Source organism: Podarcis gaigeae (genome assembly GCF_964106915.1).
Source record: "Podarcis gaigeae genome assembly, chromosome: Z".
NCBI lineage: Eukaryota > Metazoa > Chordata > Lepidosauria > Squamata > Lacertidae > Podarcis > Podarcis gaigeae.
The window spans coordinates 30,871,593-30,894,841 of record NC_139691.1 but is presented as its reverse complement, the minus strand read 5'-3'; the positions used below and the strand labels follow the sequence as shown (position 1 = coordinate 30,894,841).

The 23,249-nt window shown below is 42.4% G+C and overlaps 1 protein-coding gene across 10 annotated transcripts in view; it reads right to left on the bottom strand.

Moving 5' to 3' along the window:
* The window catches only part of DACH2 (dachshund family transcription factor 2), a 324,778-nt gene that overhangs the window by 90,817 nt on the left and 210,712 nt on the right, over positions 1-23,249 (bottom strand). For all 10 annotated transcript variants that reach the window (XM_083722213.1, XM_083722211.1, XM_083722204.1 and 7 more), the window contains one exon: positions 16,784-16,915. In XM_083722213.1, coding sequence (XP_083578339.1) covers positions 16,784-16,915 — 132 coding nt within the window. The remainder of the gene's footprint in view (positions 1-16,783; positions 16,916-23,249) is intronic.

Below are 23,249 nucleotides of genomic sequence, written 5' to 3'. Positions count from 1 at the left end.
TGGGTCCCCTGAGGGTCGGTATTGGGACCTGTGTGATTTAACTTGTTCATAAATTGTTTAGTGTTAGGAGTGTGCAGTGAGGTTGCCAGCTGAAGACACTAAATTGTTCATGGTTATTAAAACAAAAAGGAATTGAAAAGAGCTCCAAAATGATCTCTCCAAACTGAGTGAATGGCCTGATCTAGTAAGCCATTCTTACATTCTTATGTCAGGGGAAGGTCCTCAGCACCGCCCCTGGGTTCTCCGGTCGGAGGACATAGCTCTCACAGTTTCCTCAGTCCTGAAGGACAAGTCCTCAATAATAAAAAAACCCATCTCCTCCACAGCATATAAGTCAACACCTTCAGAACTGGATAAGGGACCTTTAAGTCAACACAGCCAGCTCCCTAAGACCAGGAGTCAGCGAACTTTTTCAGCAGGGGGCCGGTCCACTGTCCCTCAGACCTTGTGGGGGGCCAGATTATATTTTTTGGGGAGGGGAATGAATGAATTCCTATGCCCCACAAATAACCCAGAGATGCATTTTAAATAAAAGCGCACATACTACTCATATAAAAACACCAGGCAGGCACCACAAATAACCCAGAGATGCATTTTAAATAAAAGGAAACATTCTACTCATGTAAAAACATGCTGATTCCCGAACCGTCCGTGGGCTGGATTTAGAAGGCGATTGGGCCGTATCCAGCCCCCGGGCCTTAGTTTGCCTATCCATGCCTAAGATGGTGGGGCCAACTGGGCCAGTCTTCCCCAACCTGGTACCCTCCAAATGTTGGATTCAAACTCTCACCAGGCGTAGGTGGCTTAGCCAAAGGTCAGGGATGATGGGAGCTGCACTCCAGCAACATCTGGAGGATATCATGTCTGGGAAGGCTGGTTCAGATCTCAGCTACCTATGAAAGGCCTCAGATCTTTGCTGAGACAACATCCTCCAAAGCTCAGCCAGCACAATCCACCAGCAGCTGCCCAGGGTCCACAGCTACTTGGAAGAGTTTATTGATAGTTTCTACTGCCTCTGTGAGACCCAAGTTGTAACCGAAGAAAATACTCACTGGAGAGACTCATTAGGGCCCCATTCTAGTGTCTTTCTGTCACCAAGCAAAGCCTTTTAGTTTTTCCCCCCTCCGTGTTTTAAAAACTTTGGCTGATCTGTTTTATTTGGATGATCTATTTATAGAGCGGATGGTTTTAGCTTATTTTAAAGTATTGGTGATATTACAGTATTTATGATATTTTTAGTAAGCTGTCCTGATCGTGCATTTAAAATGTGAAGTATACATTTTTCAAAAAAAGCCAAGAAGTTGAGGCTACAATTGATAACCACGTGTAATCTGCTCCAAGTTTTTTAAAGGAAGAGTAGACTCTATCTATCATCTATCTATCTATCTATCTATCTATCTATCTATCTATCTATCTATCATCTATATATCTATCATCTATCTATCTATCTATCTATCTATCTATCTATCTATCTATCTAATCTATCTATCTATCTATCTATCTATCTATCTATCTATCATCTATCTATCTATCTCTCTCTCTCTCTCTCTCTCTATCTATCTATCATCTATCTATCTATCATCTATCTATCTATCTATCTATCTATCTCTATCTATCTATCTATCTATCTATCTATCTCTATCATCTATCATCTACCTAATATAAATAAAATGTATGCCTGCAGCTGTCTTAGGGACCAAAAGATACACACAAAATAATTTCATGGAAAACAAGTTGCTGAAACAGTATACACCCTTGAAGGTGACTTGAAAATAAGTACCCTCCTATTTATAATTCCAAAGCACAGACAGATTTGTGTAACTGATGGCCCAAGGTAATGGACGTGGACTTTCAAGTGGTCTTTAGAGCGCCTTGGTATTGTGCTGAGAACAAAAATGATCTAAAAAGGTTCTTCTCTCTTGCACCGACAGTGTCAAGGTTAATGAGCTAAAACTAGTTAAATTGATATTACCAAATTAATGACTTTTTTATAGTACACTGCATGGATTTTAGCAGAAAGCTTAATGTGGAATAGTTAGTCTTAATTGAATTAGAAGGTATCACACGCATACAATTAAGCTCACTGTAGACTATGGTATTTTAAGGTAATTGCATCCAATTCTAGAGCTATCTGGGCTATCCATTTGCACAATGGATGCTCTATAACTGCCACACAGTTGCCACAATCTTTTCTGAATGCAAGAGGCCCAACAGGTACACAACCAGCAAATGCCTTAACCATTGATTTCAACAAAGTGACATGATCCAGCCTCACATTCCTCTGAGCAACAGATACATGTGCATGTCTGAATCCATAAAGATCTCCCAATTGTCTGTAGCAACTCTCTGCTTTGGGTACAATAAATAAATAAATAAAAGCATTCTAATTTAATTGAGATGCAACATGAAGTCATGACTTAGCACACACTAGCCATTTTTTCAGAAATCCGACAGAATCAAACAGTGGCTTAAACAAACCAGAGTTCAAACTACCCAGAGTTCCCCAAGTAAGTTCTGATGCAATGAATAACTCTGGTTGGTTTTGTTTTACAGTTATAATAATTACTAACATTTATTACTCACTTTTTTGCCATGGCAAGTCAAAGTGGCTTACAATATTTTAAGCATAAAACAAACATAAACATACATTAAAACCAGTGTTTAAAATAATAATCTGAAAGACCATTCTGTCTTTTAAAAACTAGATTAAAACATCCTATCCATGCAAAAGGGCCACAGATACCGTACTTTTCCATCTATAAGATGCCCCCATGTTTAAGACTCCCCCCTATTTTGGGGGACTTAAATTTAAGAAAATGGGTCAGGGGGGAGATGGCTGAGTTGTTGAGCTTTTGGGGGGGGGGTCACAGAGTTGTACAGCATTTCTGCAACCAAGTAAGCAAATTGCATGTGGTGCGTCTCATGCCAAAAACGTAAAATGTGTATGTTTTCAATTAGAAAAATCCATTCAAATGAAAAGTGTCATAAAATTAGAAGGGAAAATATGTTAGGCCTGACACTTCTGTTCTTGAGACACATTTGTGTTTCCTGGAAGCAACATGGCAGCACAACTGCAATGTTAATTAATGCTGATTTGGCAAATTGCTATGGTGTAGATTGGGCCAGGTTTTTAATAGTGCCAGATTAATGGGACTCACACCAGCAACCATCACTACCTGGTATGAAAACTACATGCCAAAATGCAGCTGGCCAGCTATTACCTTGCCTTCTCAATGCATATCATAAAATGGTGACATAGATGTATACACACAGGATGTCTTCTATTTATGTATGTATGTATGTATGTATGTATGTATGTATGTATTTAACTGGTGCATCTTTTGTTTTACCAAGTTAGTTCGGCTATTACACAAAAGTATTGGAGAATAACACCAAGCAGAGGTAGTCAGTGTGGTGTCCTGAAAATGCTGCTGGACTTCAGCACCCAACACCCAGACCTTTGGGCATGCTGGCTAGGGTTGATGGCAGTGCATTGTGTTAGCTACCCTTGGTGCATGCTGTTGTTGTTCAGTTAAGGGTGGGGAAACTTTTTAGCTCCATGTGTGGTGGTGGTGGGGAAATCACCCACCTGCCATTTGTGTCATACGTTCAACAGGTGGGCTGTCCTGCCAACTTGTCGAAATCTCTTAAGCAATGTTCCCAAGCATCTAATAGTAAGCTGGCTGGTGGCTGGTGCTTGGGAACTGAAGAAGGAGGCCCATTGCTAGCCCTATACTCAGCACATTGACAAGTGCCAATCACTTTATCACTCCTCCTGATAGAGGGAGGAAGATGGCTTTCTCTGGCTACATGTGGCTATTCCCTACTGGGAACAAGTTTGTGCAGGCAAGAATTTAATCCCTTTCCATCAGTTGTCGAGAGGGGGTGAAGGCCCTGCTAAAATGAAGGGTGGGGGGCTTTCCTGTTCTCAGGGGTTCGCATGCAAACTTCTTCTGAATCAAGAAAGGGGGTTGCATGGAATTCTACAGAACTGAGCAAGATTTAATTTCCAGCCAACGAGTAGCAGTCAAATCCTGCTGCCTTGGCTGCTCACACTGGTTCTATGCTGGGAACAGACATGCACAGCCAATGTAGGGTTTAACCCCATCCTTTCACACATCAGCAGGCATGGACCAAACATGTCACCTGGTAGGTGATAGGATGGGGTGACTTCTTCAGCTTTCCTCTGAAGTGCAGCGATAGCAATAGTCATCTGCCTTAGAAGTTTGTTGTTAATGACTGTCATTCTGAAAAGTAGTACAAATGAGCCAAAAATATGTGCTGCAGATGACTAGGGATAGTTAGTGGGGGTGTCTTTTTTCAGTTTGCAGGCCCTAGATCCCCTCCACACCTAGCTGGTTATTTGTCAAGGTCCTTTAATGGTCTCTTGCCCAGGGCCTTCCAAAAGCCTGGAACCAGCTGGGTCTATACATATACATAAAGAAGCAATCAATGAGACAATTAATGTTCATGTTGTCAGGAAACATCGCTGCCTTCTACATAAATTAGTATTTTTTTATTGTTGCATGTGGGTTTGATAAAATCAGCTCTGATTAAAATTGGCATTTATGTGGCTCCTGCTGTTGGCAGCTGTATAGCTGGCAGAAACGTCTTGCGCTCAGCATGGGAGTTGCAAATCCAAAGAGAGAATTCTCGTTCCGGTTTCAGTTTTGCGCGTGCGGTTGATCGGACGGGATAAACTGTTTAACATTTTTTGGGTTCTGGGGAGTGTTTTATTCAGATTTCATTCCTTTTCCCTGCTTCTGATTATGAAGCTAAATATCTGGACTGTCTCCTTTACTGCTCAGATAGAATGACAGTATCACACATACACATTCATACAGAGTAATTTCTTAAGTTTTAGCAAAGAGCTTCCACATCAGTAGATGTTTGGAAACACTAATCATTGTCATGTGCACCTTCCCAATGTAATAATTAGGAAATGGCCAGAACCTTCTTACTGCTTAGTTATGAAGCATAAGAAACCTGAGCTACTTGTTCAGGAGGCTGAAAAAATTAAACCAACAAATAAATAGGAACAACACAATTTCTCAGCTGGCCCCTGTGAAACTCATTTCTAGCAAAAAATGGAATTCAGTCCAATGATACATCCCCACCCCCAAACAGAGGGAGACAGAATGAACAGAGGTCATGGAAAATGGTGCTCCCCTTGGGGAAATCTTGTAATCCTGCCTTTATACATCTACTGTACTCCAAACCACTCTCACATAGAATTCTGGTTCGCCAGAAGCGGCTTAGTCATGCTGGCCATATGACCCCGGAAAAACTGTCTGCGAACAAACGCAGCTCCCTTGGCCAGTAAAGCGAGATGAGCGCAGCAACCCCAGAGTCGTCCACAACTGGACTTAACACTCAGGGGTCCCTTTACCTTTTCCTGTATTCAAGTACCTGAATTCAAGTGCATGAGCAGCTTAACTCTTGGAACATTGAAAGAGCTTTGTACCTTTCAGGGAGAGCATCAGTCAAACAATTGCCAAGGGGTATCTCTTAAGGGCATCAGTGCTTTGTCGCCACACAAAAAAATATTGTTCTTGCTATTTGTTTGTTTATTCCATTCTATCAATGTGTGTGGCACTTCACAGAAAATGAAAGGAGCCTGTAATCTAAAATGCAAGATAGGTAAGGAAAGGGACAGAGCTATAGGGAGGGGTAAACAGGGAAAGGGTGGGCGACTTCTTCAGCTGGATAGCTCAGTCAATAGGCTTAGGGTTGTGGGTTTGAGCTCCACGTTGGGTAAAAATTCCTGCATTGCAGGGGGTTGGATGAGATGACCCACATGGTCCTTTCTAACACTACAATTTTATTATCTGAAAACTTTTGTTCAGAGATCACGTTACAGTATGACATGAGAAATAGGGATTCACAAGGGCTTCACGGTAAACCTGGTATGGGGAGCCCTTTTCAGCCCAAAGGTGCACATTCTAGGCAAACTTCTACAGGCCACATGCCAGAGATGTGAGCGAGTTCAGATGCAAAAGAGGACACAGCAATTAATGCCAATTGTACCTCTGTTGAGTACACTCGTTTCTACTAACACCCCTCTCTATCCTCTATTCAGGGAAGCAAAAGGCTTTATCAGAGTTTCTGGACATGTTTGGGCCAGGTGAAAACACATAGGGTTTGAAGCAGGACCAAGGAAGGGTGTAGCCTGTTCCAAGGGCCAGATCAAGGGTTCCAGGGGCCAGATAGAGAGAGGCCTGGAGGGTCACATCTGGCGTTTGCAATGAATGTAGGTTTTGAAGAGAGCAGCAGTTTAAGTGTGACCGAAATAGAACTCACACTTTTTGCAAGCATTGCCTCACTAACCTTCCCACCACATGAGCTCCTAAAATACTCAGGTCTGAATGAAAAACAAAAACAAAATGGTTTACTACGTAAACCCATAAATAATTTGATGAGGAATAAAGCCGGATCAGACACACTCCTGCCTTTTTCTTTATTAAAAAAATCAATCTCTTATGTTTTCTATGTTTTCTCGGACACATTTCCTGTCAATAGCTTGAAAGATGATATAGATTTAGGAGGAGAGTGGTCTCAGTGTAGCATCTCTCATATTATTATTCCAGTATCATCTGTTACAAAGTAAGACCAATTCCCACATCTAATTACAAACAGGATTTCAGAGTCATTAAACAAAATACATTTCCATTAGTGCTGCTGTAAGAAGATAGCAGAATGGGGAGGGGGGGTGAAGATTAGTGAATGCTGAATGTCTTTTCTCTTTTTTATGCTTTGAAGTGTTAGACCTCTGCACTCAAATACTATAAATTTGTTAAGGAAACGAAAAAATGTGACAGATATAGGCACTCTCTTCATTTGGAAGAGGCTTTTTTGTTGTTGTTTTTAAAAAAGTTCTGTCCCACTTGAATCTCATCACTATGCCATCTTATGAAACACTAAGATTTAATAATTTAATATTTTGTTGTTAATTTTTAGAGTTTCCAGCAAATTCCAACTTGAACAAAAATACAGGGAAAAGGGAAGCTGCCTTATTATACTGAATCAATTGATCCACCGAGCTGTGTATTGTCTGCACTGACTAGAAGGGGCTGCCCTGGATTCCAGAAGGGATCTTTCCTAGTCCCACCTGAAGATCCTGGGACTGAACCTGGGACCTTCTGCTTGCAAAGTAGATGCTCCTCCATTGAGCTATGGACCTCAGAGCGGGAGACCCAGGCTCACATGCCTCCTCTGAGTAGTGTGCTAGCTGACACTGTGGATCCACAGGATTTAAAGTCCTCTGACATGCACCCAGAAAGAAGGATGAACTACTGTAATTTATTTCCCTCCCACCAGAATAAATGGGAGGGAAATTGCTCTTCATTTTTAATGGAATAGGAAGGGGGAAAGGGAGGAGAAATGTACATCCCCTGACTCTCATGCAAGCATGAGCTTTGCAGGCTATAGGGGGGGAAAGTGGCTTACCTCCCATTGGTTCTTCCTCCCCTAATTTTGGATTGTTCTGTTAGATTTTTTTTTTTAAAAAAGGTACCAGAACTCAACATCAAGTTCTTACAGTGAGTGCCACACTTTTAAAATTTGGGTGTGGGTGGGTGCTGGTACTATGTAACCTTGAGTACCCCCCCCCAAAGCACTGGATATTCATATTTGTGGGGGTGGGTGGGTCTTTAAAATCTGTATTAAAATGTGAATTTCCAAGCTTTTAAAAAAGTAATACAAATTAATATAGAAGCAGGATTGAATGACCATATGCATAAGCGACCCAGATTGGTTTCTGACTAATTCATCAAGCCATACCCTCATGTCCTTAAGTCGCAATCAAGATTTAACAATAAAAGAATTTTCTAATAAGGGAAGGAATTTCAAGTGAAGTAAAAAAATAAGGTTGTTAAGATTAGTCATGGGTGAACTCACTATTGTTTGGGTCAGTATTTCTGAGATTTCTTTGTGAGCCCAAGGGGAAAAGCTTATTATATGCATCTTGAGAGTTTTCTCCTGACTCATCCTGTTGCTGTATTGACCACTACTGCAATCAAATGTATGTTCACTGCTACCTGGGGATTGTATTTTGGATTCGTCTGCCCTGTGCCCACGCCAAAACAGCAACTATGGTGGAAGGTTGCTTTGAAATAAGATCGTAAGAAGAACCTGCTGGATCAGGCAGGTCTGACAGCATCCTGTGCTCAAAGTAGTCAACTAGATGCCCTAATGGGAAGCCTACAAACACAACAGCACTCTCCCCTCCTGTGGTTTCCAGCAATTGGTATTCAGAAGGTACACTACCACCTCTGACAGCGCTGGCAGAACTCAACCATCATGGTATATACAGTAAATGAAGTGGTATAAAGGTAAAGATAAAGGGACCCCTGACCATTAGGTCCAGTCGTGACCAACTCTGGGGTTGCGGTGCTCATCTCGTTTTATTGGACAAGGGAGCCGGCATACAGCTTCCAGGTCATGTGGCCAGCATGACTAAGCCACTTCTGGCGAACCAGAGAAGCACACAGAAATGCCGTTTACCTTCCCACCGGAGCGGTACTTATTTATCTACTTGCACTTTGACGTGCTTTAGAACTGCTAGGTTGACAGGAGCAGGGACCGAGCAACAGGAGCTCACCCCGTTGCGGGGATTCGAACCGCCAACCTTCTAATCGGCAAGTCCTAGGCTCTGTGGTTTAACCCACAGCGCCACCCGCGTCCCTAATGAAGTGGTATATAAATGCCTTAAATAAATAATAACTAACTTTTATTTAAAATGGTGCTAACAGCTCATGACAAGTTTGCAATGATATGTTCTTGATACTGACTCACATGGTTAACTTTAACAGTGCCATTTGGGTCAAATATTTACAAGTGGACATGCAGTCTGCTTTCCCAAATATTCCTCTAGTACATTTGACTATCACACATGCCTTAAAGATTGACTGAACTGGTTCCAAATTGGCCTGGATGGATTTTTGCAACCTTACTCTTTAAGTTCGGCTTTAAGAATAGCAGCAGGCAATTTTTAATTTGATAACCAGGAATATGAACTGACATATGCAAATGAGCTGCGGCAAGCAAGCTTTTCTCCCGGAAGAACTGGGCCATACATTTACTCACAATTCATTCTGGAGACATTTGTTAGTAGTGTCGTGTGTTACAGGTAGGTGTTGGCAAACCCACAGATGGAAGTCTGAAGAGGAAATGAATCCTGATAACACTTCACTAAGGAAACCTCAACAAAAACAGTGTATAATTTGAGGAGAAAGGAACAGAGAGGTTTTGTCTTTCTTACTTCAGGCCTCGTATGTAACAAGGAGACATTCATTCAAACCTTGCAAAAGAAAACCCTCTCAGGTAAACTCAGCCAATCAGAGCACGTGCTATCTCAGTAAGCATCCTGCTAATCTGGCAGATTGCTAAACTACACCTTTTGTGCAATGGGGGCATATGAGGCACAGTATTTCCCATCTATCAGAGGGGTTCTCCCAAATATTTCTGTGGGAGGGGGTATGATGGAAGCAGAGCAGCTTAAACAACAAAAGAAACATTTAACACCTATCTTCTAGTTTATTGTTATGAAAAAGAGCAAGAGTTCTAATCATTTGGCAGCAGAGAGTTTATTTTATTAGTGATTTCATTTATTTATTATTTTGCAAATTTATAAACCACTTCATATCAGTGTGCAACAATATATTAACAAGAATCGTCTTATGGGATCATAATATTTGGCGGGGGAGGGGATCAAATATCATCTAGTTTAACTCCCTGCCAATGAGACATGACCCAAAAGTAGTGACCACCATGCGGACTTGGAGGCCACAGTAACAACAGCTAAAGAGCTAGGCTCGGTGATCAGGCGACCACTAAACCTGAAACTGCAGGCAGGAGCCTGATGGACCACATCCCATACATTAGGGCTTGTAGAACCAGAGTCAGGACCATCATTGGTGCCTTCCCATGGGTCTGAAAAACTGAGTGTCTCCAGCCCCACCGCACCAGTCCAGCAGTGCAGGTGGGAGGCCATGGGGGGGGCAGAAGAAGTGCCTGCCAATAGGCCATGGGTCAGTCCTTTGAGAGACTCCAGAACTAAGTCCAGAAGCTTCAGTTAGTGGAGAACGCATCTGCCTGACTGTTGACAGGTTTTAGGCGAACAGGTAACACCTACTCATATAACACCTACTCTGTTCTAATTACACTTGCTGCCGGTACACTTCAAACCCCAATGCAAAGTGCTGGTTTTGACCTATAAAGCTCTTCACAGCTCAGGATCCCAGTACCTTCTGGAACACCTCACCCAATATGAACCTACCCAGACCTTTAGGTTTTCTTCTGAGGCCTTTCACCAAGGCCCTGCTGTGATGAAAGGTGGTGACAAAGGAAAGGTCATTTTTGGTTGTAGCTCCCTACCTGTGGAATGCTTTCTCCAGCAAGATAGATAGGAAGGTGTGTGTGCACATGTGCACACACTCACAAATGCACACACACCTGTCTATCAATAAATGTCAGGTGTTTTGTCTGATTTTTTTTTTAAATGGTATAATGTACTTCTGTTTATGTTTTTAAATGTGCTGTAAGTTGCTTGGAGATTTTTGGCTAACAAGCAATTAACAAGTAGTAGTAGTACAGTACTCAACAAGGAGTTGAGTGTAGGAGAGTTGGACTAGGAGCTGTCCTTGGTGCTGCAACAGCCAGCCTGCCTTGCTCCTGTCAAAGTTAGGAGGGGATAAAGGGAGCTCAACTGATTTGCTATGACAACAAAATTGATGCACACTGAAGAGTTGCCAGGATCCCAGGTCCATAGTAGGGTGTACTACTTGGCCCCCTTATATGCCTAGCACACCAAGCAGTCATCCCTTTAATACCCCACATTGTCCCAGATCTAGGATCACCCCGCATGGCCTGCAGCCAGGGAAATTCACTGGGGCCCTGTGTCAGGAGAGCACCCCACAAGAGGGCAATTTACTAGGGGAATCTGAGACGTGGAGCCAGCCCCATTCTTCATGCTTAAAGGTAAAGGTAAACGGACCCCTGACCATTAGGTCCAGTTGTGGTCGACTCTGGGGTTGCGGCTCATCTCGCTTTATTGGCCGAGGGAGCCAGTGTACAGCTTCCGGGTCATGTGGCCAGCATGACTAAGCCGCTTCTAGTGAACCAGAGCAGCGCACGGAAACGCTGTTTACCTTCCCGCCAGAACGGTACCTATTTATCTACTTGCACTTTGATGTGCTTTCGAACTGCTAGGTTGGCAGGAGCAGGGACCGAAGAACAGGAGCTCACCCTGTCGCAGGGATTTGGACCGCTGACCTTCTGATCAGCAAGTCCTAGGCTCTGTGGTTTAACCCACAGCACCACCCACATCCCTTCATGCTTAGATATGCAGAATTCCTGTCAAAGTGGCTTTTGAAATAGGGACAAGTCTTCTTTTGCTACTGTGTCAAAACAGGGCAGGGAGAGGTGTTCAATGTCCATAAAATGTATCCTTGCCTAGAGTATACTTTTTGGGATAAGTTCTCTTGCAAAATATAACATAAAGATTAAAAACAAAAACAAAAATCAAGGTGCTTTTATTTGGCCATTAGATATATGTGGGTAGATAAAGATATATAATAGGGAGAATTAAACATTGGCACCACTGGAATATAAAACTGTCCATATATTACCGATGTGTTTAAATAAGCAAAACATGGTTACATTATGCCTATTTTACTGATGTGGGTGGCGGTAGGGGGAACTACTTTAGGAAATCAGCAAAGGCATTAAAAAAAGATTCTTTAAAAAAACAAAACAAAATGCACACACTGTGTTCTTAGATCTTGTCATCTTTATACTTACAACAAAATAACATCTTAGGCAGCCTGCTTTTTTGAATAAAACACCTACCACTTTCGACTTGAGATTTTTAAAATGGGGATTTTTAAAAGGGAGGGGGGAGGGAATGCTGACCGTGTAATAGCTAGGTACTTGTGGTGGGTGTAGAACATGAAAGGTTACAATATGGATCCATGCCTATGCTTTTTCTTTTCAACTCCGAGCCCCTTCCCTCCTGCTTCTGCTAACTCGGCAATCATACTGCTGACAGATTTCGAGGTTTTCTAAATAATGTATGGGATTTTCTTTTAACGTGTCAGTGCAGAAGTATCAATTTTGCCCCTGTGTCATTTCTGATGCTGATTTTTCTTGACAGCATTCCATTAAACCAATGAGTTTCTCCCCTCCTGATGCTCCTTTAAATATTCCTCTGAGTGATGTATTTGTGGTTTTTTAAACAGATCGTGAAGGATGTTTGCATTTAGGAGGGGCGGGTGGAACTGCATGGCAGGTACATGGGGGAAAACTCATGTTACACACACAAAACAGAAATTTATTTTATTTTATTATCATTATTATTTACCCTATAAAAGAGGTTTCCCTCTGGTTCTTGAACTGCCAGAAGCTGCTTCCTTGGTTGCCCTGCTCCTTACTACTGTAATATATCAGTTTGCCTCGGAAATCAAGCAATGATGTGAAAGCATACTGGGACATGATTTATAATGATCTTAAGAAAGTGTTTAAGAACACGTTCCATAAGAAACCAGAAGCTTTCTTGTTAGGTATTTTAGGAGAAGAGATTCCTAAGAAAGACCATACTATATTCTTATACGCAGCAAGAGCGGCAAGAATTCTTTTAGCTCAGAAGTGGAAACAACAGGAAACTCCGACAGAAGAATGGCAGAGTAAGATGACAGAGCTGGCAAGACTGTCCAGGAAAATCCGAGACCAGCAAGACTAACAATTTCAAAAAGACTGGAGTAAATTTGTTATTTATTTGAAAGAACATTGTAAACACTTAACAACGCTAACAAGACTGGCTTAAATGTTTGTCAGTTAAAATTAGAAACTTATTTACAATGATAAGGAATTTTAAAGTAAAAGGAAAGGTAGATGAGGGGAATGAGAAATGCGGATGAAATGATAATTGGAAACTAGAAAGTCAGTTGGGAGGGATGGGGGGGAAGTCGTTGACTCGAGAGAGTCAGAATATAGGCAATGTAAAGTTATGGAAAATCACACGATGTTTTTTTAAAACGAAAATACCAATAAAGAAGAAGAAGAAGAAGAAGAAGAAGAAGAAGAAGAAGAAGAAGAAGAAGAGGAGGAGGAGGAGGAGGAGGAGGAGGAGGAGGAGGAGGAGGAGGAGGAGGAAGAAATAATCAAGCAATGATAATGAATATTTGCCACAAGAAGTATTTAATGCTCTTTGGTGCTGTTGCTCAGGAATGCTACAGACACATACGTATTAGAAAACTATTAAAATGCCTCCACCTCACTTCACTTTAAGTCAACTTTATTCCTTGCTTAATGGCTGGAATGGGCAGCTTCAATCTCTGGAGTTATATGTTGATGCTTCTTTGATTACAGCGCAATGGCATAAAGAGTCCTTCAACGTACAACAACAAAAACTTGCAGGCAACAATCAGTTTGTTCGCTTTTTATCTCCCTTTCATCCACTCATTCACATATTTAGCACATCAGCAAAGAACACAAAATAATCGTCACATATCAGCAGTGGCATGACTGTCACCCCTACTAGTACTTCTAATTTCTGTGTTTTATTTATTCTGACGATTTATATAAGCACTTAATTATGCGTAGTCTCTAAGTGGTTGCAAGTTGTGCCATGACACAAAGAAGATAAAAGTAAGCGAAAACTGTAAAAACAGAATTCAAACAAAATGCTTGCTAAACGAAATTTTAAAAAAAGGTTTTAGTGGAACATTAGACCTGCCTGACCTCAGCTGGAAGGGAGTTCCATTAAACTGGGGCCCATTTGTACTATACTTTTCAAAGCTGTATCATGCCATGTTATACAACCATAGTTCCTCTCCCCAAAGAATCTTGGGAATTTCAGGGTGCTGAGAGTTGTTAGGAGACCTGTAATCCCCTCACAGAACTGCAATTCCCAGAGAGGTTTAACAATTAATTCTTCTTCCCAGGCAACTCTGGGAATTGGAGCTCAGTGAAGGGACTACAAGTCTCCTGACAAACTCCTCCTTATTCTCAGTTTTGCCCATGCAGAACTCTGCTAGGAGTGGGGGTGGGTAGGGACAAAACTAGAGTTATTTGCCTCTGCCTGTCATTAGCTCTAACAGCACCTGCTGTTTGTCTCCCTGCTCTCCACCCTATCACCCACTGGTGAGCAGAAGGGCACACTACATGTTCAACATCCTTCTCTCAGAAACTCCAGGTGTACTTTGGATTTGAATCTTAACAAAAGCACAATAATATATACTCAAAAAAGAAAGACACTGGCAAATACCATTTTATTCAAGCCCAATTGCCAAACATTTTCCTTGCTCCACTTAAACCATCACAAAAGGCAACGAGGCAATCATCCAGAATGAAAAGGGTTTTAAAGGCATATCTTTTCTATCTCTCTGGTGGAAATCACTATGTAGCAATGAATGAAAGGACACACGGGGACACACACACACTTTCCACATTTTTTTTTTTTCAAGTAAAGAGGTGACTTCAAGCTCTTTGTTCCCCGTGTGTGTGTGTGTGTGTGTGTGTGTGTGTGTATCTATTAAAAATCCAAAAGAATAACAAACTCTACCACTGTAAACCAATATTTCTGATTTGACAGCTATAGTTATAACCACTCAGGCGTCTATTTCCCACAAACTCTCAACAGCCATAACCTTTAGTGATTAATTATAAAGTTCCAGGAGCAATAGTACACAGACTAATTTCCTAAAACAATAAAAAGACAGAATTTCTCATTTGGAGCTAAATGAAACACGAACAGGTTGTTATTCATGCTGAAATCGAGATGCAGAGTCATGTTGCAGCCATTACAGAAGCTATTAAACACAACCTCGAATCAAAGAAACTGTAGGTCTGTCTCCTTAAAATAAAATGTTTTCTTCACTGACATGGCTCCTGGTTCAGTGGCTATGTTGCCGCCTGCCTTTGTTAAGAAGTCACTTTCAAAATTCAATCTCCTTTTATTTTTGTTTTACACCATTTTATTTTAGCAGTCATTTAGCCCGTATGAGTCTATACACACACAAGAACCACTACAAACATTTGTTAAAAGCTTGAGTGTAGACATAGAATTATAATGGGCATACCATAGTTTCAGTGAAGTATCTAGAGCAATGTTTGTCAAGCTTGGGCCACCAGTTATTGTTGAGCTCTAACTCCCATCAACCCCGGCCACTGGCTGGGAGATGATGGGAGTTGTAGCTAAGGAATTGAAGGTTGGGAAATGCTGATATAGATGGCCTTGGGTGGTACAGAGAGCACCAAAAAGAACATGCACAAGAGATAATTGTTGGTATACACTTTATGACTGGGGAGAAGGGCATAGCTTAATGGCAAAACACCTGCTTTACACAGAGAAGGTCCCATATTTAATTCCTAGCATCTTCTCATACAGGGGTAGCTTGTCTGGGATCCTGCAAGACAGCTGGCCGTCAGAGTAGACAGCATTGGGCTAGAAGGACCAACAGTCTGGTCTGGTATATTGAAGCATTTTCTATTCATATGATTTCCATAAGGAAGTTGGCAAAATCACCCACCCTCTTTGCATATTTCTGTTCCACCCTGCAGTAATAACTCACTGCATAGATCAAGATCAATGCATTGCCCATGTTCGCACATCATGATAAGACTGCTGGCTCTTGTGCATTATTTGGAATGAGCAATGTGCTGGTCCAATGTGCTTGATCACTACTGCTTTTCTCTTCCTGCACCATGAGTGGGAGAAATGAATCAGGAAGCTGAACAAACTAGGAAGCCACAATTCGGTTTGGGGTTTTTGGGTGATGCCTGTAACAGTTTTACTGCCTTGTAGAGGCTGTTCTTACAAATGAAGCTAAGTAAACAGTACTGTGAGCTGGGGAATCAATGATATGAGCCTCTTCAAAGTCAAGAGGGGTTGCTAACCTTTTTTGGGCCTTTGGAGAAATTGAAAAGTGGAGAAACTTTTTTGGACCTCAGGCAAAAATAGCTTCTCTTGGCTACAACAGAAGGCTTATTTCAAGTCTAATTTCAGGAAATGAGACCCTGCAGGCATATTGTGCCATTGTGGATTGTCAATCCATATACCAGAAAATCTCTGGCAAGCCAATATTCAGCCAGAGCTATGACATTAATGCATATAATGCAGCAACCTTGTGGTATAAATATGATCAGTGTCTGGACTGGGAGACCACTCAACAGTCTCATAACAAGACTGAGAGATTTAAAAAATGGAATAATAAATCTTATCTCAAGCCTCAGCACCATATTTGCAACCTGGTGAAAATAATCGAGGCCTATCTTAGAAGATCCCATAAGGACATTATGCGGATATATGCTCTCAAAACTTGAAATGTGCTAGATCCACGTTAATTATGATGATTAACACGTAAACACACAATCATTCTCCCCAAGGCTAAGCATTAAGATTGGCATTTGCCAAAAGCGAAAGGTGTGATCAACATCTCCCCCAAAGCTCATTTGTGCAACAATGACTTCTTCTGTTGCCAAAAAAGAAAAGAAAAAAATCCTCCATTGTGTGTGGACTGTTCCTGTCAATTATGGATGACTTCCAAAACATTCTAATTTTTGGAATGCAGCATGAGTCATCCCTCAGAAAGACAAAGGTGGAGAAGCGAGTTACCACCATCAACTCCATAATCTGGCAGCTTTTCCATGTGTGACTCTCGTAAAGTGGCTATTCGAGTTGCAGGCAACCCAAAATAGCAACTGCTTGACAATGGAAGAATTTCTCCTTCCCAGGAGTGAACAGTTAAGAGGTAAACTCAAAGAAACAGATTTCAGATTTGCTTACCTGCATTGGAATTCAGCTCCTCATTCTCAGATTCTGTCCCATTCTGACTCCCACTTCCATGAAGGCTATTCATGGCCATCAGCTTCATCTTCTGCAATTTCATCGCCTCTGCCATGGCAGCTGCTGTTAGACCTAGCCACAGAAATAGAGAGAAAAATTATTTAAACAAAATGACCAAACTGTCTTTTCTGTCATTTCAACTTGCCTAAGAACATAAGATCCCTGCTGGTTCAGACCAAAGGGCCATCTAATTCAGAATCCTGTTCTCACAGTGGCAAATCAGATGCCTCTGAGATGCCTACAAACAGGATATGAACACAATAACACTCTCCCCACTTGTGATGTTTGGCTTATTCCCTCCAACACAGGAAGCAGTGCATTGCCATAATGGCTCTCAGCCATTAATAATGTGGGCAGTTGCTTGAGGAAGTGAAGCAAGACTCACACAACAATTATAATTTGTAACCTGGTGCAAATGGAGTTATAGAACCCGGTGGGCACCCTGATAGATATTCACACATATATTCGTACTTATATGTATTTTGCATTCATATTTATAGATTATGGATGATGATGGAAGGTAGTACTGTTCTCTAACTAAATCCTCACCCCCCCCCCAAAGTTTAGTAATTGGTTAGATGGTACCCATCCCTCTGCATTATTCATAAAGCTTTTCTGTCAAAACTGTGAACGAGTAAATTAACTAAAGAGGAGCTATGAGTAATCTAATCTTGAGGTATGCAATTAATTAATTAAAATTGAATGGCAAGCCACACCGCCTGCACTGCAGTCCCTCATATCAAAACAAAACATTTAATTAAATTATCAAACTATTTGTAACTGGAAACATTCAAAAGGGGGAGAAAACACACAAAACCACTAAGGCTCTGGCGCCGCTATGATTTCAAGTCCAAATTGTGCCTGGTTTCTGGGTGCTCTACCAGTTGTATGCGATATCCACATTCAAACCTGCTGTGGGTCAAGTGAGACATTCAGAAAGCAAGAACAATGAAACATCTGGTGGTATGAAATGTTAATGCACAATGCCATATTGAAAATAGGAGGGGGGAGCCATGTTGCAGTCTCTGGGTCCCATACCCCTCAGAGATGAGAGCAGCCGCTCCTGGCTTCCTTCAGAAACAGGCTGGAGTGAACTGTCCTCCCTCCAGATCAGAGAAATCTTGCTCATTGTGGGGTGAAGGAACCCATCTATAATTCTGCACTAGTTACCGCATGCTTTCCTCAAGAGGCAGATTGTGCCTTCCTCAGGACCAGGCAAGAAGAAGAAGAAGAAGAGGAGGAGGAGGAGGAGGAGGAGGAGGAGTTTGGATTTGATATCCCGCTTTATCACTACCCTAAGGAGTCTCAAAACGGCTAACATTCTCCTTTTCCTTCCTCCCCCACAACAAACACTCTGTGAGGTCAGTGGGGCTGAGAGACTTCAGAGAAGTGTGACTAGCCCAAGGTCACCCAGCAGCTGCATGTGGAGGAGCGGGGAAGTGAACCCGGTTCACCAGATTACGAGTCCACTGCTCTTAACCACTACACCACACTGAAGGCAGATGCTACCTCTTGAGAGAAGATAGACTGTCACTGGGTGCCAGGGGAGCCAGCACAGGTCTGAAGGTGGAGGCAACTTCCTGAGCAGAGGTGGGGAACCATAGTCCTGAGGACCTTGATTTCAGCAAGGCATTTGACAAGGTGCCCCATGATATTCTTGTAAAGAAGCTGGTAAAATGCGGTCTTGACTATGCTACCACTCAGTGGATTTGTAACTGGCTGACTGACTGAACCCAAAGGGTGCTCATCAATGGTTCCTCTTCATCCTGGAGAAGAGTGACTAGTGGGGTGCCACAGGGTTCTGTCTTATTCAACATCTTTATCAATGACTTGGATGATGGACTCAAGGGCATCCTGATCAAATTTGCAAATGACACCAAACCGGGAGGGGTGGCTAACACCCCAGAGGACAGGATCACACTTCAAAACGACCTTGACAGATTAGAGAACTGGGCCAAAACAAACAAGATGAATTTTAACAGGGAGAAATGTAAAGTATTGCACTTGGGCAAAAAAAAATATGAGAGGCCCAAATACAAGATGGGTGACACCTGGCTTGAGAGCAGTACATGTGAAAAGGATCTAGGAGTCTTGGTTGACCACAAACTTGACATGAGCCAACAGTGTGACGCGGCAGCTAAAAAAGCCAATGCAATTCTGGGCTGCATCAATAGGAGTATAGCATCTAGATCAAGGGAAGCACAGTGGTGCCTCGCAAGACGAAAATAATCCGTTCCGTGAGTCTCTTCGTCTAGCGGTTTTTTCGTCTTGCGAAGCAACCCTATTAGCGGCTTAGCGCTTTTAGCGGTTTAGCGGCTATTAAAGGCTTAGCGGCTTAGCGGCTAAAAGGCTATTAGCGGCTTAGTGGCTTAGAAAAAGGGGGGAGCGAAAAAAATCGCAAGACTCGCAAGACGTTTTTGTCTTGCGAAGCAAGCCCATAGGGAAATTCGTCTTGCGAAGCGCATTGAAAAACGGAAAACCCTTTCGTCTAGCGGGTTTTTTGTCTTGCGAGGCATTCGTCTTGCGGGGCACCACTGTAATAGTGCCACTGTATTCTGGTCAGACCTCACCTGGAGTACTGTGTCCAGTTCTGGGCACCACAGTTCAAGAAGGACACTGACAAACTGGAACGTGTCCAGAGGAGGGCAACCAAAATGGTCAAAGGCCTGGAAACGATACCTTATGAGGAACGGCTAAGGGAGCTGGGCATGTTTAGCCTGGAGAAGAGGAGGTTAAGGGGTGATATGATAGCCATGTTCAAATATATAAAAGGATGCCACATAGAGGAGGGAGAAAGGTTGTTTTCTGCTGCTCCAGAGAAGCGGACACGGAGCAATGGATCCAAACTACAAGAAAGAAGATTCCACCTAAACATTAAGAAGAACTTCCTGACAGTAAGAGCTGTTTGACAGTGGAATTTGCTGCCAAGGAGTGTGGTGGAGTCTCCTTCTTTGGAGGTCTTTAAGCAGAGGCTTGACAACCATATGTCAGGAGTGCTCTGATGGTGTTTCCTGCTTGGCAGGGGGTTGGACTCGATGGCCCTTGTGGTCTCTTCCAACTCTATGATTCTATGACCTTTCTACCTGGGTCTAGGCACCTTCCCCAAGGCCACACTCCTGCTCCTGATGTCTTACCATTCACTGGCCTTACTTTGTATTTTCCTTGAGTGTTTTCGCCTGGCTCAAAATTTCTCCCTTAATTCTGATAAAGCTTCTTGCCTGGATGGAGGTGTGTGGGTGTGTATAGAAACTAATGGACAAAGGTGAAATTTACCCTCTCGCTGCACACACATAGATTCATAGAACTGCAGAGTTGGAAGGGACCACAGGGTCATTTAGTCCAATCCCCTGCAATGCAGGAACCTTTTGCACAACATGGAGCTCGAAGCCACAACCCTAGATCAAGAGTCTCATGCTCTTCTGACAGCTATCCCTCTTTCAATCAAGCAAAATCCAGGTTAATCCTTTAGTCTTTCAAATGCTCAGCCTAGCACTAGTGAGGAGACTGAAACCTAGTTTGCAGATGGATCAGAAAGAAGGGGGAATGAGTAGGTTGAGTTCTGGGGTGCCAGAATGGCCTGCATCACTTATGACTGTATGGGGTGGGTGTCTTCTTTTTTAATGCTTCTCTATGATACAAACTTTGATGTTCCAATTCCATCCTGGCTGTTTTGCTTGGAGTTGTTAACTGCAATGTGGGGGCAGTATTAAAAAAAATGTTACCCACCACTTGCAGTTTTCACTGACTGCTCCCTCGTTGGTTCAACCAATTCATTCTGCTTTATGTATAAGTCCTAAAATGGCAGAGATGGTTTTAGGATCTTGGACTGAACATGCCAGGGTGGAAGTGATAGATGCCAGGCTAAGTCCAGCTAATAGGCAGCCTATGATATTGCCCCAGCACTGATCAGGAGCTGATTGGAATCTGGCCTCGCCCTTCTCAGGGGAACTTCAGTCCCAGAATCTGAAATAAACCTAGTAAAAATGTATGTGTATTACTATTTGTATGTATCTTGGCATATTATTCCACCATGTAAAATGTTAAAATCAGTAAAATAACAATATTATCAACGATGGATGAAACGTAAACAAGATGCATCCGTCTCATACTCTGAAAATCTTTTTAAGTTATATGATTGAGAGGAAATGACAAAATCAGAGTTGGAAAGGAAAAGGCCGGGTTAGATTGTATTTTCCCTTGCTTGCTTTTCAGAGACCCGCTTATGATGGTTGATTGATTTCATGACATTTTCCGTTCCTTTTAGAGTCTAGGCTATGGGAATGATTTGTCAGGATTGTAATACTTAATACTTTTAGTGAGCTCCACTCCAGCGACCTTTATCTTATTCTGTATAGTTGACTGCCTGACCCCTTTCGGTTCTCAGGATCACAAAGATGAATGTAAAAAGGCAGAGAAAGGATTTTGGGCGATGGGGTTGAAGAGAGAGGAGGGGGAGAGGGAAGAAAGACTGGCTATCCAGAAAATCAGCAGAGTGCTCCATGTCCTATAATAATTGAACCTCTTTTTTAAAAGTGGCAACTGTCCTGGTAAATGCATTAACTGAAGACGAAGAATAAAAGTACTCATTGAACTTAGGTTTCTGTGGTGCTAAGGAACAAAAACTGCAAGCCTATGTACTCTCCAATTGCAGTAAACCCCACTGAACACAGTGGGGCTTACTCCCAAGTAAATATGTCACATGTGTGGTGTACTGGTTAGAGCAGGGATAGGGAACTTGTAGCTCTCTTGGTCAGGGCTGGGCAATAAATAGTTGCTGGCTGAGCTAAGGACAGGATGGCGCCCCCTTCCATCCACTCACTATGCAGGAGCTGAACAGATCAGTGTTGGAACTGGTAATGGGACAGCATCCTTCAACTGTACCTGAGGGCAGCAGCCTAGCTGAGAAGAGGCTTCAGGCTTTGACTGTGTCCCTCTGCCTGATTGTAGAGCTGGACCTGTTCCAGAACTTTGTTGGACACTAGCTCCCAGCAAGCCCAGTCAGCACAGTCAGGTATGACAGAAGTGCAACTCCAGCAGCATCTAGAGGTGTTCAAGTTGCCCATTCCTAGGTTAGAGTGCCGATAGAGCATGAAACTCTTAATCTCAGGGTTGTGTGTTTGAACCCCATGTTGAGCAAAAGATTCCTGTATGGTATGGGGTTGGACGAAAGATTATTGTGGTCCCTTCCACCCACCCACACCTGATTATCATCTTTCATAGCAACCACTCTATTGGGAACATATAATGCCATATATGGGAAACAAAAGAGGTTTAAAGACACTCTCAAGGCAAATCTTTTTTTTAAAAAAGTAGTATAAACACCGACAACTGGGCCTGTGAGCGCTCCAATTGGAGAACAGCCTTTACCAAGGCATCATGGACTTTGAAGAAGGACAAAAGGGAGAAATGATCTAAGAAGAAGGGACATTTGGCAAATCCTCACCGTGATCAACTCCCGCTGGCAACCTATGTTCCCATCGTGAAAGGATGTGCGGATCCAGAATTGCCCTCCACAGTCACTTATGAACTCACTGTTAAAACCGTGTTGATGGAAAACAATCTTACTTTGCTATGAGTGATCGCCAAAGAAGAAAGAACAATATAGACCTCTATATAGCAGCTAGACCTAGAAGCTTCCCTTCTTGGCTTTGTTTCCACTATAGATGATCAACGTATGACTCTATCATCGTTAATAAATGACACAGTTCTGAAGTGATAGGCTAAGGCAGGGACAGGGAACATCAGGCGCAGGGGTCAGATGTGACCCTCCAGGCCTCCTTTTATGGTCCTCTGCAGGCTGCGCCCTCTCTAGCCATTGCCAAACCTGGAGACCCAGCACCTAGTACGCTAAGAACTATTTACGCTAAGAACTATTTACAGAAAGCATGCTACAGAAAGCATAATACTTTAAAGGTGTAAATAAAAAGTGATCATTTTAACATTATTGGGGAGGATCAAAGAGCTGGTAGTGGCTGTCTTTCTACTGGTACTGAAACCTGACTACAAGTCTCATAATTTAGGAGTAAATGAACCTTTTCCCTGATTAAACACCCGTCAACTTTGACTGATGAAGAGGAAACCACATTAGAAGCAACTAAGCTACCTGTTATCAAATTACAAAGCTTTTTTTTTTTTAATCAAAGGACTAAAACAGGCCATAGATTGACCAGCTAACAGGTTTCCAGTGACCTAGGGGGGATTTTCTTGTTCCAGTTAACAGCCTCTGAAGAATGCTTCCTTTTGATTCTTGTCTAAGACACAAAAATGATTGTCCCATTTAACCAGTGTTCTGTCGCATACACCAGAGAATCCTATTTACTTAGATGCTGGTGGAACATTAAAAACACAATAGTGTGATTGTCTTTGGAAGAAAATTTTTCAAGATTGACTTTCCCCCCTTCTTTTT